At 45.6% G+C, this 17422-nt stretch overlaps 1 protein-coding gene across 4 annotated transcripts in view; it reads right to left on the bottom strand.

The window, feature by feature from the left end:
* The window catches only part of LOC116985614 (cytoplasmic phosphatidylinositol transfer protein 1-like), a 179142-nt gene that overhangs the window by 70257 nt on the left and 91463 nt on the right, over positions 1 to 17422 (bottom strand). For all 4 annotated transcript variants that reach the window (XR_004415311.1, XM_033040462.1, XM_033040461.1 and 1 more), the window contains exon 4: positions 349 to 437. Coding sequence is in view for 3 of the 4 variants with exons in the window: in XM_033040462.1 (XP_032896353.1) it covers positions 349 to 437 (89 nt within the window). In the remaining variant the exon portion in view is untranslated. The remainder of the gene's footprint in view (positions 1 to 348; positions 438 to 17422) is intronic.

Here is a 17422-nt window from a genome sequence, read left to right as displayed (position 1 = left end):
TAGCAAGAATGTCCTTCCTCAAATTAGGGGACCAAAACTGCACACAATACTCCAGGTGTGGTCTCACTAGGGCTCTGTACAACTGCAGAAGGACGTCTTTGCTCCTATATAAACATATTAATTGGCCCTCCAGAAACAAGAGATGATTTTATTTTAGTGGGTAAACTGACGGAACGAGCTGACAGTTGAACCTTGTATTCAGCATTGTTGCCAATAATGTGTCCTCCTGACCTATTCGACACTTCGAGCAGAGTTTTCTGTGAATTCACTTTGTGCTACTAGCTTTGCAGGTGTTATAACTCAGCTGAAAAATGATTTCAACAGCAGAACATGAGGAAGTCCCCTTACCTGTGATCGTGTAAGGATAGTAATTCCAGGCCTTCTCCGTTATATAAAATATTCGAGGTACTACTGCCCTGGCCCAGCTGGGGAGTTTGCTGTGGAACGGAAGGGAAACAAAAGTGCTATCAGTGTTTGATTGCAGCATTGAGGACAAACAGGAAGCATTGTAGACTGGTTCAGATCAGACACAACTGAATAAATGTCCCAACACAAAACAAGTGGAAACCATCGTTAGATTAGTGAGAGCAGTATTATATTTTCTGTGACACATCCCAGCCAGTACTATCTCGTACTTCCATTGGAAAGATGCCATTAAGCTGGCAATGAAATTCTGAAGGATGTTTGGGCACACAGTGGCGCAGCTGGTAGAGCTGCTGCCATACGGCACCAGAGGCCCAGGTTCGAACCTGACCTCGGATGCTGTCTGTGTGGAGTTTGCACCTTCTCCCTGTGACCGCCTGGGTTTCCAGTTTCCTCCCACATCTCAGACCAGTGGGTTTGTAGGCCAATTGGCCTCTGTAAATTGCCCCATGTGTATGGGGAGTGGATGAGAAAGTGGGGTAACATAGAACTGATGTGGGAGGGTGATCGATGGTTTGTGTCGACTCAGTGGCATGAAGGCCCTGTTTTCATGCTGTATCTCTAAAACCGGCGGCTGCTGTTGCTACGACTCAAGGGACTGAATTAAAGAGCGAGGCTGCATAGGCTAGCACTTTATTCCTAGGAGCGTGTGAGGCTGAGGGGTGATCAGAGGGGTGAGGAGTGTGTAAAACAACGAGGGGAATAGATAGGGTGAATGCCTACAGTCTTTATCCCGGAGTAGAGGAATCAAGAACTAGAGAGCTCAGGTCTCAGTGAGAGAGACAAGATTTAATAAGATGCTAAAGGGCACCGTTTTTACACAGAGGGTACGTATATGGAACGAGATGCCAGAAGTGGTTGAAGCAGCTATAATAACTAGCTATAAAACACATGAATGGGAAAGATTGAGAGGAACTGGGTCAAGAGGCCAGAAAAACGGGACTAGCATATAAAGGCATGTAGGATGAGTTGGGCCAAAGGGCCTATTACTGACAGTGATTGTGATCATGAATTTAAAATCTACTCAGGGCATGCAGCGTGCAGGCTTTTTTGGAAGAGGGTATAAAAAGACAGAAATTATGGTGCAAATGCTCTGTTAAAGCAAGGGGACGAATGTGTACACACATCACAGCCTTGTTTCTTATCTGCGGATTACACGACACAAAGGCCTGTGACCCTGCTTCTCTGCACCACCACCTCCCCTCCTTACACTAATCCACAAATCTACTCTGAACTTTGGACTTTAGAGATACAGTGCGGAAACAGGCCCTTCGGCCCACCGAGTCCGTGCCGACCAGCGATCGCCCCGTACACTAACAATTTACAATTTACAAAAGCCAATTAACCTATACACTTGTATATCTTTGGAATGTGGGAGGAAACTAAACTAAACTAAATGATCAACGAACAAGGAACAGAAAAGATGAACAATATAGAATATAAAGCAGTTTAGCACAGGAATATGCTCTTCGGCCCACACTGTTTGTGCAAAACATGATGCCTAGTTAAACTGACCTTATCTGCCTGTCCATGATCCATATCCCTCGATTCCATTAATTTCCATGTACCTATCCAAAAGTCTCTTAAACGTCACTATTGTATCTGCCTTCACCTCCACCCCTCTCAATGCGTTCCAGGCTCCCACCACTCTGTGTAAAAAACTTGCCTCGCGCACCTCCATTAAATTTTCTCCCTCTTACCTTATAACTATGCCTTCTAATGTTTGATATTTCCACCCTGGAAAAAGGTTCTAACAGTCTACCTCATCTGTGCCTCCCATAATTATATATCATTCTATCGAGTCCCCTCAACCTCTGACATCCAAGAGAAAATAATCTCTCCAGCCTCTCCCTGTAGATCCAGGATGCTCTGATTATTCAGCATTCTGGTAAACCTCCTCTGCACCCTTTCCAAAGCCTCCACGTCTTTCCTGTAATGGGACGTGCAGCAAATTACTGCAAGAGCGGTCTTGGATATTGGGAGCCCGGTAATAGAGCAGGCCTCAACAATAGATGTGCTAAATTGAAGGCCGATGTTCGGCATTTAGTGAGGTAAAGTTATTCAGATATGAAAATATCATTCTGGGAAAGCACAAAAGAACGTCTCTATTAAGTTGCTACCATGGAGTACAAGACGAGAATTCATTCAAGACAGAACAGTTAATGAATAAAGACAAAAAAACTGTGTGCTTCAGCTGGATGCCTTTTGACAGGTATTTCGAGATCAAATGTGTAATGTACTGCAAGCATCCATTTCACTCAATAGATTTGATTGAACATTCGAGACGTGGTGAGTTATAGAATGTGGTTGCGTAAACTTGAAAGACTGCAGTTGACTGCGGGCCAAATTCTGAATCAAACTCAGAATCTATATGCACCAGAGTGTGTCTGATTGAATTGCACCCTGTAAAGTTCCACCACTGGAAAAACCTTACGCATTGCTTCCTGACCTGTTGATGATGGGTTTCCGATTTGAAACGTTCACCATTTGATGAAACGGTCTCGACCTGAAATGTCACCTATTTCTTTTCTCCGGAGATGCTGTCTGACCCGCTGAGTTACTCCAGCTTTTTGTGACCATTTCTTTTTCCACAGATGCCGCCTGATCTGTGGATGGTTTCCACCATTTTCTGTTTTTATTTCAGATATCCAGCACCCTGCAATTATTATTGATTTTCAAGCTTTTTGTGCCCCAGGGAATATATTACTATTGCTAGCTTGTTTGGGTTTTGATGGATCTCGTAAAGACATAGGAGCAGAGTGAGGCCATTGGTTCTGCTCCACCATTCAATCATGGCCGATCCATTTTTCCTTCTCAACCCCATTCTCCTGCCTTCTCCCCGTAACCTTTGATACCCTTACTAATTAAGAACCTATCAATCTCCGCTTTAAAAATACCCAATGACTTGGCCTCCACAGCCGACTGTGACAATAGACTCCACAGATTCACTACCTTCTGGCTAAATAAATTCCTCCTCATCTCCATTCTAAAGGTACCTCCTCATTACAATCTTGATCCAAACATGGACCAAAGAGCTGAAGTCCAGAGGTGAATTGAGACTGCCAGCCCTTGACATCAAGGTAGTATTGGACAGTGTCTGGAAATAAGGATCCTTAATCCAAACTAAAGTCGACCGACATCAATGCGGAAATACTCCAATGCTTGTGGATCTACCTTCCACAAAGGAAGGTGGCTGTGGCCTTTGGATATCAATATCTTCGCCCTAGGACATCCCAGCTAATCTGGGCAGAGTTCTGGCCCATCCTCTTCATTGCTTCACCAATTACCTTCCCTCCAGCATGAAGTTGGTCATTTGCTGATGATTGTGCAATGTTCAATTGCATTTGTAACTCTACAGCAAAGGATGCAATGAGCAGGCGCGGGTGTTAGGAGGCAAGTGCCATTCACCGCACTAAAACGTCAGGCAAGGACCACCTCCAGCAAGAGAGTCAAACCACCCACCCCTTGCATTCAATGCCATTAGCGATGTTACCTTCCCAGTCATCAAGACCACTTCACCATTGACTAGAAACTCAACTGGAACAGCCACATAAATACCATGGCTACAGAAGGGCGACACAGTGGTAATGTTTCTCTCACCGCGCCAGAGACCCATGTTCGGTCCTGCCTGCGGGTGCTGCCTGTACGGAGTTTGTACCTTCTCCCTGTGACCAAGTGGGCTTTCTCCAGGTGCTCTGGTTTCCTCCCACACTCCAAAGACGTACAGCTTTGTGGGCTAATAGGCTTCAGTAAAATTGTAAAAATTGTCCCTACTGTGTAGGATAATACTACTTTATGGGGTGATCACTGGCCCACATGGACTCACTGGGCTAAAGGGCCTGTTTTCGCGCTGTATCTCTAAAGTCTACATTTTAAAGCAGACAAGAGCCTGGGTATTTTGTGGCAACAAATTCACCTGACACCCCAAAACTTTTCTACTACCTACAAGTCTCAAGTCAGGATCAAGGTGGAATATGTAGGAAGATGGAAGGTGGAACATGTTGATTAGGCCTCGTTGGGAATAATGTGTTCAGTTCTGGTTGCCATGCAACAAGAAAGATGTGAAAACCAGGAACTGCAGATTCTGGTTTATATCAAAGATAGACACAAAGTACTGGAGTAACTCAGCGGGTCGGGCAGCATCTCTGGAGAAAAAGAATGGGTGACGTTTCGGGTCAGAACCCTTCTTCAGTCAGGTCAGGTGTCCTGCTTCTGAGCTGCATCAGATCACGAGTCCGCAACTCGAATTATCTTCAATTTTGTCCCATTCTCATTTCAGAAATGCACTGTGTGACAACTAGTCAGTGCTCTATCCTGACCCGTCTCCTGAGTGCCAGGCAGAGTTAATGGCAGCCTTATCCATTCTCCAGTGAAGCAATAAATGAAGTCAGCCCTCCTAAAACGGCTAAATTAGGCCCAATAACATGTGCAGGCCCACAGCAAACATCTTGTCAAATTGCTCTTCGTGAGAAGACAAATGTCCTCCATTATAAAATGGCAGGAGAAGCCAATTTATTAGCGCTGTTCGCACTCTTGTCAGTCCCAGCGCAAGTCATCAGGCAGCTTTGAATAATGTGGTTCCAGAAATAGCACTCTCAAGGTTTAAATTGAAAATTTGCTCAAGGGGATAAAAGCGAGTTAAAAATAACAGGATAATGAGCTTCATCACGTCTATATTTAGCCTCGCAGCTTAACGAAAAGGCCAATCGCACGTGTCTGCGATGTAACATCACACTATTCATCTCTCACCTACATTGTCAGGAGACGTGTCTTGAAAGCCTGACGAATGCAGTGCTCAAAGAAAAACACCACGCTGCAATATTAATTATTAAACGCAACATTAAGGAACGGGAAGAGCTGCCTGGATTCCTACTGTGACTTATTAAATACTTCAAACCTCTCAGCAAGGGATGGCTGTGTGTCCTATCAGAAACTGAATAATGTACAATAAAACCATACCCTCAATAATTCAGATGACTGTAACATATCAATAATATATCGAAATGCATTAAATAAAGACGGCACTGGGAAATATATAGAATGCATTCCGCATGCAATATATTTATCCTACACCTATGGTTGCAGCGTACTCAATGTTATAGAGCTTTATGATGCATCAAGATGTGGCTTATTCACGGTTGGTTACCATGAGCCCCTGATCTGAAGAAGGGTCCCGACCTGAAACGTCACCCCATCCCTTTGCTCCAGAGGTCTTAAGGTAATTAGTGATAGGGGTAGAATTAGGCCATTCAGCCCATCAAGTCTACTCCTCCATTCAATCATGGCTGATCTATCTCTCCCTAACCCCTTTCTCCTGCCTTCTCCCCGTAACTTCTGACACCCGTACTAATCAGAGATGCTGCTTGACCTGCTGAGTTACTTTTGTGTCTATCTGTGGCATCTTGATAACTATGTTGTTCTTTTGCTATAAAAGCAGAAAGTTTGGGAAGAACTCAGCAAGTCAGGCAGCATCTGTGGAGGAAAAAGCTGAGTAGATGAGGCAGATCTGAGATTTCCCCATATTCATAGACAGGTAGATCTATAACTGGAGTGTTTCTGAGCACGGAATAAACTGCGCATTTCCACTTGACAAAGTAACTGCCCAGGGATGGCAACACTGTTCCAATGAGTGTAATATCTGCACACTTGCCTGTGCTCGGGAAATGTACTCGATGAGAAATGCATAGGGAGGGAGTTCAATCCTTGTGCCAAGTTAAAATGTCAAGATAAGGTGGGAGGAACTGTAGGAACATGGCAGAGAACAATGCAGAACTGTAGCCATCTAGAAGTGTTCCAGTAGTGCCAACTCGCTCATCACCAAATTCAAATTCTCTGCCAACAGCAATGCCAGGACCACGAGTTTTGGAATTCTCCCTCAAGATTTGGTGTCTCTACCACTCTTTCACCTTATAAAACACTCCGAAAAAAATCACCTTTTTCACCAGCCCTTTCGTTATCTGTCTTTACATGCCTTGGCTTCCATATTTAACACAGCACGGTGGCGCAGTAATAGAATTGTTGCCTTACAGCTACGGAGACCCGGGTTCAATTGCGACTATAGGTGTTGTCCGTGCGGAGTTTGGACATTCTCCTCGTGACCACGTGGGTTTTCTCCGGGTGCTCTGGTTTCCTCCCACATTCCAAAGACGGGCAGGTTTGGAGGTTAATTGGCTTCTGTAAATTGGGCCTAGTGTGTGGGATAGAACTAGTGCATGGGTGATCTTTGGTCTTCCGACTTCAGAGATACAGCACAGAAACAGGCCCTTTGGCCCACCGAGTCCGCGCTGACCTGCGATCACCCCGTACACCTGCACCATCCTACACACTATGGACAATTTACAATTTTTACCGAAGCCAATTAACCTAAAACCTGTACGTCTTTGGAGTGTAGGAGGAAATGGGAGCACCCGTAGAAAACCTACTCGGTCACGGGGAGGATGTGCAAATTCCATACAGATGGCACCCTTGGTCAGGATCGAACCCGGGACTCTGGCGCTGTAAGGCAGCACTGCCGTGCCACTGCAGTCGGCATGGATGCGGTGGGCCAAAGGGTCTGTTTCCATGCTGTATGTCCGAAAACGCCAAAACTTGTTTTGCTTCACTGTTAATGATGCACCTTGGGACATTTTGCTACTTTAAAGACGTCTATGAATAGAACTGTTGCTGCTGATCAGAATTGGTCATTTCTCCCTTCCCTCCAGAACGAGACATTACAACAGAGACTAACCCCACGCCCGCATTGGTAAACACAGCGGTGCAATAAACATAATTAGATTTTGTGTACATTCCAGATTTCCATCAACATTTCCACTGCCCTTCACATCATTTAGAATGATGGGCAATTTAGAATATTGAGTTTCCGTTCCAAAGGCCCTTTGAGCTGCTGCTGTAGAAGCCCATCACTGTAGCTAGACCTCAGGTTGACATCTTTCATTTAATTGCTGTAATTTTGGCTGCAGTGAGCACTTGCATGTTTTTGCAAAGCAATGCTGAGTTGTTCCAAATGCTTTTAGCTCCTCCGAGTAGTTTGGGCAATTAAACCACACAGGACAGAGGATGTTAGGAATCAATACAGGTCAGTGTAAAGCGACTGTAAATCAAGTCTTGCATTTCCGTAGCAGCCTTGCTGATGTTAGAATGCCTCAAAGCACATTACAGCCACACAAGCATTTTTTTGACTGATAGCCGGCACAGTTGCATCTTTTAGGCTGCAGACTTTAGAGATACAGAACAGAAGCAGGCCCTTCGGCCCACCGAGTCCACGCCGACCAGCAATCACCCTGTCAAATCATGCACTCAGAGTCGAAGGCTGACGTTTCGGGTCGGAGCCAGAATGCTGCCTGGATTAAAGTGTTCCAGCTGCAGGGAGAGGTCGGATCGGCTTGGACTGTTTTCTCTGCAAAGTACGAGGTTGACGGAAGTATATAAAATTATGAGACGCATAGATATATGTCAGACCCATGTACTCCAGGGTGGAAATGTTCAACGCTAGAGGGCATTTCTTTAAGATGAGAGGGGAGATGTGCGGGTCCAGTTCTTTTACACAGTGAGCGGTGGTGAGGGCCTGGAACGTTTTGCCAGGGGTGGTGGTGGTGGAGGCAGATACGATAGTGGTGTTTAAGAGGCTTTTATACAGGCACATGGAAGTACAGGGAATAGTGAGGTACGGATCATATACAGGCAGATGAGATCTGTTTATCTTGGCCTCATGTTGGGCACAAACATGGTGGGCTGAAGGACCCAAACCTGCGCTGTCCCTGCCATGTTCTTAAATCCATTGGGTAGATGGCTTATCTCTGCCTGAGCACTTGCCTATCGCAGTGCACCATTTTATTGTGCAACCGTAATTGTGTCACAATGCAGATGACGCGGGGGAGGATGGACTGCTACAGAACAAATGCCTCGCTTTCAATTGTGAGCCATTCCATTGCGGTGAACCATGGAGAGACCTGCGTTGATATATCCCCATTTCAACTCATCACAGGGCAATTTCCAACCCATGAAGTATTCGTGAAGTGTTGTCGGCAATCAGTCGAGTAAAGATTGAATCCATCAAAGAACATGCACTCGGCATGAAAGTCGAACCTTTTTAACAGAATTGACATGTAATACGACATTTGATAGATCTTGCTTTCAAACGAAAGAAAACGCCGAGCTGAAGCAGGAAGATTAGTGAGATCTGACAGGAGCGGGCGGTTGGATTCGTATATCATTACTCTTGAGTCCGGAAGATCTGCAGTCTGCATTCAATTACTGTTGACTGAATCTTCAGCTGACCTCTGGGTGAACGGTGGCGCAGTGGGTAGAGCCGCTGCCTCACGGCGCCAGAGAACCCGGTTCGATCCTCACCATGGGTCCTGTCCATGTGAAGTTTGTATGTTCTCCTTGTGACCGTATGGGTTTCCTCTGGGTACTCCAAATCCCAAAGACTTACCAATTTGTAGGTTAGTTGGCCTCTGTAAAAATTGTTCTTAGTGTTTAGTTCAGTGTGGTACTTTATTTTTAATTTAGTTTGGAGATACAGCGCGGAAACAGGCCCTTCGGCCCACCGAGTCCGTGCCGACCAGCGATCCCTAACAGTATCCTATACATTAGGGACAATTTACATTTTTTACAAGAGCCAATTATCCTACAAACCTGTATGGTTTTGGAACGTGGGAGAAAACCTGAGCACCCGAGGGAAACCCATGCGGTCAAGGGGAATCTAATATCTTGTGTTGTATATTTGTATGGGAAAGCGGGCAGCATGGTGGCACAGCGCCAGAGACCCGGATCCGATCCCGACTACAGGTGCAGTCTGCATGGAGCTGGTACATTCTCCCTGTGTTCAGTAACCCAGTAGCTTTTCACTCCCACACTCCAAAGACGTACATGTTTGTAGGCTAATTGGTTTTGGTAAAAAGTGTGAATTGTCCCTAGTGTGTGTAGGATAGTGTAAGTGTGCTGGGGGTCACTAGTCGGCGCGGACTCAGTGAGCTGAAGGGCCTGTTTCTGCGTTATATCTCTAAACCAAAGTAAACTAAACATTTGTTGTATGAAGGAACTGCAGATGCTGGTTTAAACCAAAGATAGATACAAAATGCTGGATGTATCTCAGCGGGACAGGAGGCATCTCTGAAGAAGGGTCCAGACCCGAAACGTCACCCTTCTATCCAGAGACGCTGAGTTACTGCAGCATTTTGTGTCTAAACTAAACATTTGATTGCAACTAAGAGCCGAAAGCCAGCCTGACATTACTTCACTCAGTTTGACAGTCGGTGTATTGATTTGGGCAGAAATTAACTATGCCAGGAACTGTAATGGGACCACATGCCCAGCTGGCTACCCATAGCAAAGAAGTTGGACTCACATATCGACAGGGACAAGTGCTCTAGACTCAGCAAGGGGCTGTGATCTGTGATGCCTTTTCTATTCGTGTGGATAATGTGACGTGCATACTTCTCCCGGGAAGGCCACAAGTCACAAATGTAGTCAAAAAAGGTAAAGGATAAATAAAATCTATGCTCTGTAAAACAACATTTGTTCTGGGCTCACAATATGCACAGCCTGTCTTCCTCTGAACACCAAATCTGTCTGAGGCAGAGGAATATTATCCACACTCTCCACTCCCAGTTTCCACACAATGAACTGAAGCATGGATACAAGGAACTGCAGATGCTGGAGTAACTCAGGGTGTTTTGTGAACTGAAGTGTGTTTGGTGAATGTATCAATGTGATGTGATTCCTCTCCATTGCCAGCCTTGCTGCTCCACCTTACGCATGAAGATCGATGCTCTGGCCACAGCCTGTGCTTGAACCAGACTGACTGGTTTGGTTTGGTTTTGTGATACAGTGTGGAAAAGACTCTTCCACACACCGACCAGCGGCCACCCATAAACTAGTTCTATCCTACACACGAGGTACAATTTACAGAAATCAATTAACCTACAAGCATGCACGTCTTTGGAATGAGGGAGGAAACCGGAGCACCCGGAGAAAACCCAAGCGGGAGAACGTACAAACAGGGAGAACGTACAAACTCTGTCGTCAGCACCTGTAGTCGGATCGAACCTGGGTCTCGGGTGCTGCCCCCTCAGTCATCCTGAGATCAGCTTCTGGCCATGTATGACTGCCAACTGCTTTCTCCGCAGCCTCAACTCATTTGCTGCTGAAATCCTCACCTGAGCCTGTGTTCTCTTGAAAACTTGACATCCAATAATCAGCATCCCATCTTCTATCCTCTATCCATCCAAGCTTAGGGCAGCCCAGGGACACAGCTGAGAGAACTGCTGCCACACAGCGCCAGAGACCTGGGTTCGATCTTGTCCTCGGGTGCTGTGGAGGAACCCGGAGCACCCAGAGGAAGCCCACGCGGTCAAAAGCAGAACGCGCAAACGCCCCACAGACAGCACCTGAGCTCAGGATCAGACCCGGGTCCCTGGCACTGTGACGCAGCAGCTCCATCAAGGAGAGCATCTTAAATCCGGTGCTCCCTAGAAGGGTTACATCACCCTGCAAGACTGCTTTCAATGCAGTAACGTGACATTGGGAAAGTATTTGGCTATAAAACACTTTGGGACATCGTGTGAAATTTTTCTTTGTAGAATCTGATCTTGATGATCAATACTGTGCTTATTATTGCAAACCTCCTAAAAAGTATCACACTATATCCGCTCGTCCCCCGAGGACCAGAAACCGTGAGGATGGAGCCGGTGACGACGATGGGCGAGGAGCTAGGCCGGTAGGAGAGGAGAGGGAACCGGGGTCTGACATACCCTCGAGGTCGGCTGCGGGAGGCTCCCACCCCCCGGGGAACAAAGGTGGATGGGCGAGGAGAGGGACGTGGTGTCCAAGGAAGGCGATGGCTGGAGGCCCCGCAACAGCCTGGGACTTGCCTGGAACAGGCACCGCTCATAAGAACTGGAGCGGGGACTTTGAACATGGCGCCAAAAGACGGCTTCTCTTACATGCGGGCTCACTGGACTATTTCTGTACACTTGCTAATCGAGGATCGGGGGTATGCCCATACTCTATTGGACGGTTTGTAAGATAAAGAATTTCACTGTGTTAGCACTTCGCACATAAGACAATAAAAAGCACCATTGAACCATATACTGTGGATGTTTGTGTTAAATTTTTATTGTGTTTTGTGTGTTCTTTCTCATTGTATCGCTGCTGACATATTCATTTCACTTGCACTTATGTGCAATGTGACGAATAAACCCGTATTGTATTGTATTGTATTGTATTGTATACCTCCCGCAACTTCATAGTGCCGATTACACCAGGCTGGTGGGACAGGAGAAACCATTAAACTGCTCTGCTTATCACTATAATCATCCATGCTTTAAATTCCGAGTTCTGGCGAGGGTGTGGAAAGAGCAATGCTCATCCCCACAGGAAAAGGGAAACATTGAACTGTGAATCACAAATGCTGAAGTCTCTCGGTTTTCAACAAACATCCTTAAGAAGTCAGGAGAAGTTATCCGGTGATGTGGAACAGTGATTTTTTTTAGAAATATAGGAATTGATTTATTTTTTTTGCCACTTTGAAGGTTCTACCCTAACTTCATATGTATCAGATATTGGAATTTAGAAGCAGGTCTGTGCAGAGAATGGATACAATCTAGTTACTTTTAAATCCCAGCAGAGGATCTTTACACTATTATTATTACATTATTATAGACTTTTTGTAGTTTAGTCTGTCTCTCTATCCGTCTCTGTCTAATTGTTTTGGGGACAGAGCCTTCTCCAGGGCAGCTCCCTGGCTCTGGAACTCCCTCCCCCAACTGATCCGCAATTCCGTGTCCCTCATCATCTTCCAGTCCCACCTCAAGACCCATCTCTTCACCTCTGCCTATCCTTAGCCCCACGTCCCCGTCCCTTTTCATCTGTGCACTAATTGCCTCATACTGTGTTTTGTATTGAATTGTCTTTACTTTGTGTACTAGTCATGTCTCTACTATTTATTTCATTCCCCTTACATGTTTTTCCTCTACATGCTCAATTTTTGTAAGGTGTCCTTGAGACTTTTGAAAGGTGCCCATAAATAAAAGTTATTATTATTATTATTATTATTATTATTATAATGTCATGTGTACCAAGGTACAGTGAAAAGCTTTTTTGGTTACATAATTACAATCAAGGTGTCCACAGTGTACAGATACAGGATAAATGGAATAATGTTTAGTGCAAGTCCAGTAGATTACAGATAGTCCAAGGGTCTTCAATGAGGTAGAACTGCACAACTAAAACCTTATTTTTCCCTTAATGTAAGAGTGAGGAGCTGGACTATAGAGAGGGCCAGTTTTTCAATGAAAATAAAAAGACAATAGCCATAAACGATTTATTTTATGCCATGTATGATGTGAATATGCATTTATACGGAGGAATAGTACAAATTATTCGTTGAGACTTGGACTATTATCCCAGAAACAGGACTTCAGAATCTTTCCCTGGAGGCTGTTATATTCAGCCAGTTATATAGGATGGGAGGTTAAATGGTCACTGCCGGCCACAGTGGCGCAGCGGTAGAGTTGCTACCTTACAGCGCTTGCAGCACCGGAGACCCGGGTTCGATCCCGACTACGGGTGCTGTCTGTACGGAGTTTATACGTTCTCCCCGTGACCGCGTGGGTTTCCTCCGAGATCTTCGGTTTCCTCCCACACTCCAATGACGTACAGGTATGTAGGTTAATTGGCTTGGTGTATGTGTAAATTGTCCCTAGTGTGTGCAGGATAGTGTTAATGTGCGGGGATCGCTGGTCAGTGCGGACTCAGTGGGCCGAAGGGCCTGTTTCCACGCTGTATTTCTAAAACTACAAAAAACTGAAACTAAAATTAAATTGCCACCAAGTGTGTGGATGAGTGTAGAATCCACGCGGGTGGGAGGAGGGAGGGAGATTTTATGGGAGAGGCGGGAACACAAAACCGGTTTGGGTAGGATTAGTGTGGCAATGATGGTTGGCATAGACACAGTTGGCCTAAAATCTGGAATTAACAAGATAGCATCAGTGATGATGAACATGAAAATTTTATTTTCAAGGTTAAGAGAAGCTATCTGACTTTTGTGTCTATCTTCAGGAGAGGGAGGGGGGGGGGGGGGGGGGGGGGGAGAGGCATTAGTTATACTTGAAAGAATTTACCAATGGAGATGGGAGCTAGAGTCTGGAAAGTGACCTGATCGCTCACAAGCAGTGGATTCTCACGGGATTATCCACGGTGGATTATCCATGGAGACTATTTTGAGTATAACATACAGATCAGCTGATAGCAGGAAAGGGCAGCGAGTTGGAGAGGGAAACTATAACAGAAAAGTTGTTTTAATCTCCCAACCTCAACTAAGAGCATTTCACTGCAGAATATGGAATTCTAGTTATCATTAATTAAAAACTGCAAGAGAGGCCAAGGGGTGATAGAGGTGTATAAGATCCTCAGGGGAATAGATAGGGTAGATGCACAGAGCCCTTTACCCGGAGTAGGGTACGGAGGTTTAAGGTGAGAAGGCAAAGGTTTAATCGGGACCCGAGGGGCAACTTGCTCACACAGAGGGTGGGGGGTATATAAAATGAGCTGCCAGAGGACATAGTTGAGCCAGGTACCATGACAACATTTGAAAGTCTTTTGGACAGGTGGTCAGATCAGGATAGTCATGTGTTGGGTAGATCAGGTAACCATGTAATGGGTAGATCAAGTAGTCATGTTGTTGATTTGATACAGTCGGCTCATGTGTTGGGTAGATCAGGCAGTCACGTTGTTGAATTGATAGGGTCATGAGGTACACGATGCTGGAGAGGTGAGGTATGAGGTACAAAAATGCTGGAGATGTATCGAGAAGTGAGGTACAAGGTACAAAAATGCTGGAGAAACTCAGCGGGTGCAGCAGCATCTATAGATGCTGCTGCACCCGCTGAGTTTCTCCAGCATTTTTGTGTACCTTCGATTTTCCAGCATCTGCAGTTCCTTCTTAAACAGTAGGGTCATGAGTTGGGTAATATCGGGTAGTCATGCGCTGGGTGGATCTGGTGGCCTCACATTGTCGAGTGGATCAGGTAGGTTGGACAAGGTGAGAGGTGACAGTGGTGCAGCCAATGGAGGATTAGATTTGACTCCGTGTAGATGGATGCTTGATGGCAGCGTGGGTTTGGTGGAAATGAGGGGCCTATTTCCACGCTCTATCTCACTCTGTGTCTCCGATGTGATTGTTCACTGTTCCAACATCGCCCTGGTTTCTCAATCAGGCTCAGTTTAGAGATGGGATGTGGTAGTTTTTTTGTATTAATGTTCTTTTCAACTGTGATGCATGATTGACGGTTTAAACAAAGTAACGTGTTAAATTGGATTTGCGCTAATTGTGCTAGATTCTGACTTATCTAACAACTTTATCTTAAAGACTTAATAATACTGAACTTAACCAGTGTAAACAGCATAAAAAACAGTTATGAAGGTCTTCAATTTTGTTTTCTTTTTCTGTTTATTTGAAAAAGTCCTATACCTTAAGTTGCAAAGTTTAAGAGACAGTTAGACTGGTACATGGATAGGGCAGGTTTAGAGGGAAATGGGCCTAACGCAGGAAAGTGGGACTAGTGTAGATGGGTCATGTTGGACGGTGTGGGCAAGTTGGGCCGAAGGGCTTGTTTCCATACTGTATGACTCTATGACTCCATACATAAGGTTTCAATAAATAGCTGAGCACAAAATTGCAGTCAATATATGGCCCAAATTCAGACCAGAATGTGGATGTGTTGAGCGGTGGGAGGCGTTGGTTGGATTCACTTTAGTGCCTGACAAGGCATGTCACCAAACCGAGATGATTTCTCCGCACTGCAAGTTTAAGAAACTCATGGTCCATGACTCCTCAAGTCAACAGCATTATTACTTAAACCTTTCCTGGAATGGACATGTCAATGTTTAACAGGGAAGAGGTTGTCCTCTTGAATTCCCACAAAAACTAATATGGATAATGGTATCCTTACCAAACTGAATGGAGCCCAGTATTGAGCATTCAGTAAGACCTGAGCCACTCGTAGCGTAGACATAAGCCTATTTGAAACTGCATTCTTTAATTGAACACCAACATAACGGTAGATAGAAGACACGAGGAGCTGCAGATCCGTAAACCTTTGTCAGAGCCAAAACGTGGCGACACTTGGACACTGCCTAGGTGAAGTCTGCTATGTGATTTTACTGGGTTGTGTGCAAAACAAAGCACTTCACTGTACCTAGGTACATGTGACAATAAAGTATCATTGACTCATTGATACTGAAAAGAGAAAATACATGCAGAGTGCTGGAGTAACTCAGCAAGTCAGACAATATCTATGGAGGGAATGGATTGAAGGTGTTTCGGGTTCGTTTTTAGTTTTAGAGATACTGTCGGCGCACTAGTCTATGCCATCCTAATTTGGAGCGATTTTACAGATTCAACATACAAACCTGCACGTCTATGCAGTGTGGGAGGAAACAGAGCAGCCGGAGAAAAGCCACGTAATCGCAGGGAGAACGTACAAACTCCGTCCAGAGAGCACCCATAGTCAGGAACGAAGCGGGATCTCTGGCCCTGTAAGACAGCAACTCTACCGCTGCGCCACCGTGCCATCCAAAACATCGTCTTTGCTATTTCCTCCACAGATGCTGCCTGACCGGCTCAGTTATTCCAATCCTCTGTCTTTATTTTAAAGGTTGATAGTGTTGTTTTATTTGGGAACACAGTCTTGTAGCCTCACTAGTGACCTTTGAAATTAACTCCAGCACCCATATGGGAAATGGTGGGGCAGATTTGGGGGCAGTTTCTTCCCAACTGCTATCAGCAACAAATAGACAGCAGTCCTGAGCTACTATCTTCCTCGTTAGAGATGCTCGGGCTGTCTATAAATAAACAGTACTGGACTGTATCTTGCACTAATCCTTATTCCCAATATCGTGCATCTGTACACTGTGGACAGCTCAATTGTAATGTATGGTCTTTTCCCTGACGGGATAGCTGGCATCAAAAGGTTTTCACTGCACCTTTCCACATGTGACAATAAACTAAACTAAAGACCTCGAGGATAGTCACTAATATTGATAATATCCCAGTATTACACCTACGTGAAGATAAAGAGTCTGGGATCTTGCATCAGATCATCTGAGAATCTTTTATTTTTACAAGAACAGTGAATTGTCTTCCTTATTCTAGTCACTGATGTTATTGGGATATGTGAGAGAGCAAGGTCAGTCTGTTTAGTACGAGTGGACATTCATAAGTTCATAAGTGATCGGAACAGAATGAGGCCATTCGGCCCATCAGGTCTACTCCGCCATTCAATTATGGCTGATCAAGTTCAAGTTCAAGTTCAAGTTCAAGTTTACACTTATTGCCACATGCACCAATTAAGGTACAGTGGAATTTGAGTTACCATGCAGCCACACAATCAAAAAGAGCACAACACACAGTAGAATACAACATGAACATCCACCACAGTGGAATCAACATTCTTCACTGTTGTGGAAGGCAATAACGTTCAGTCAGTCCTCCTCCTTTCTTCATCCGTGGTCGGGACCATGAACCCTCCGCAGTCGCCGCTACGGACGGCCCGATGTACAGGCCCTCTCGTCGGGATGATCGAAACTCCGACGTCGGGATGGACGGACACCCGCGGCTTGGAGGTCCCAAATCGGCTGGTTCCTACCGGAGACCGCGGGTTCACGGTGTCATAGGCCGCAGGCCGGCGGTCGGAGCTCTTCTCCGGCGATCCCCGGCGAGGGATCCCAGACTCTGCGATTGAAAATCCACGCCGCGCCTGCGGCTAGAAGCTCCGCAGACCGCGGCTTCAGGATGTCGTAGTTCGCGGGCCAGCGATCAGAGCACTTCTTCTGGCGATCCCCAGCAAGGAAACACCCGGATCCGCGATGGAAAGTCCGCGCTGCGCCCACTGCTAAAGCTCCGGGCCCGACCGGGAGAGGCCGCACCAATCCACGCTGTTAGGCCGCGAGGGGGAGCGAAAAAACGACTAGGAGAAAAGTTGCATTCTACCGAGGT

This window comes from Amblyraja radiata, chromosome 22 (assembly GCF_010909765.2).
Source record: "Amblyraja radiata isolate CabotCenter1 chromosome 22, sAmbRad1.1.pri, whole genome shotgun sequence".
Lineage (NCBI taxonomy): Eukaryota > Metazoa > Chordata > Chondrichthyes > Rajiformes > Rajidae > Amblyraja > Amblyraja radiata.
Note: the sequence above shows the minus strand (reverse complement) of the source record. Positions and strands in the feature narration are given on the sequence as shown.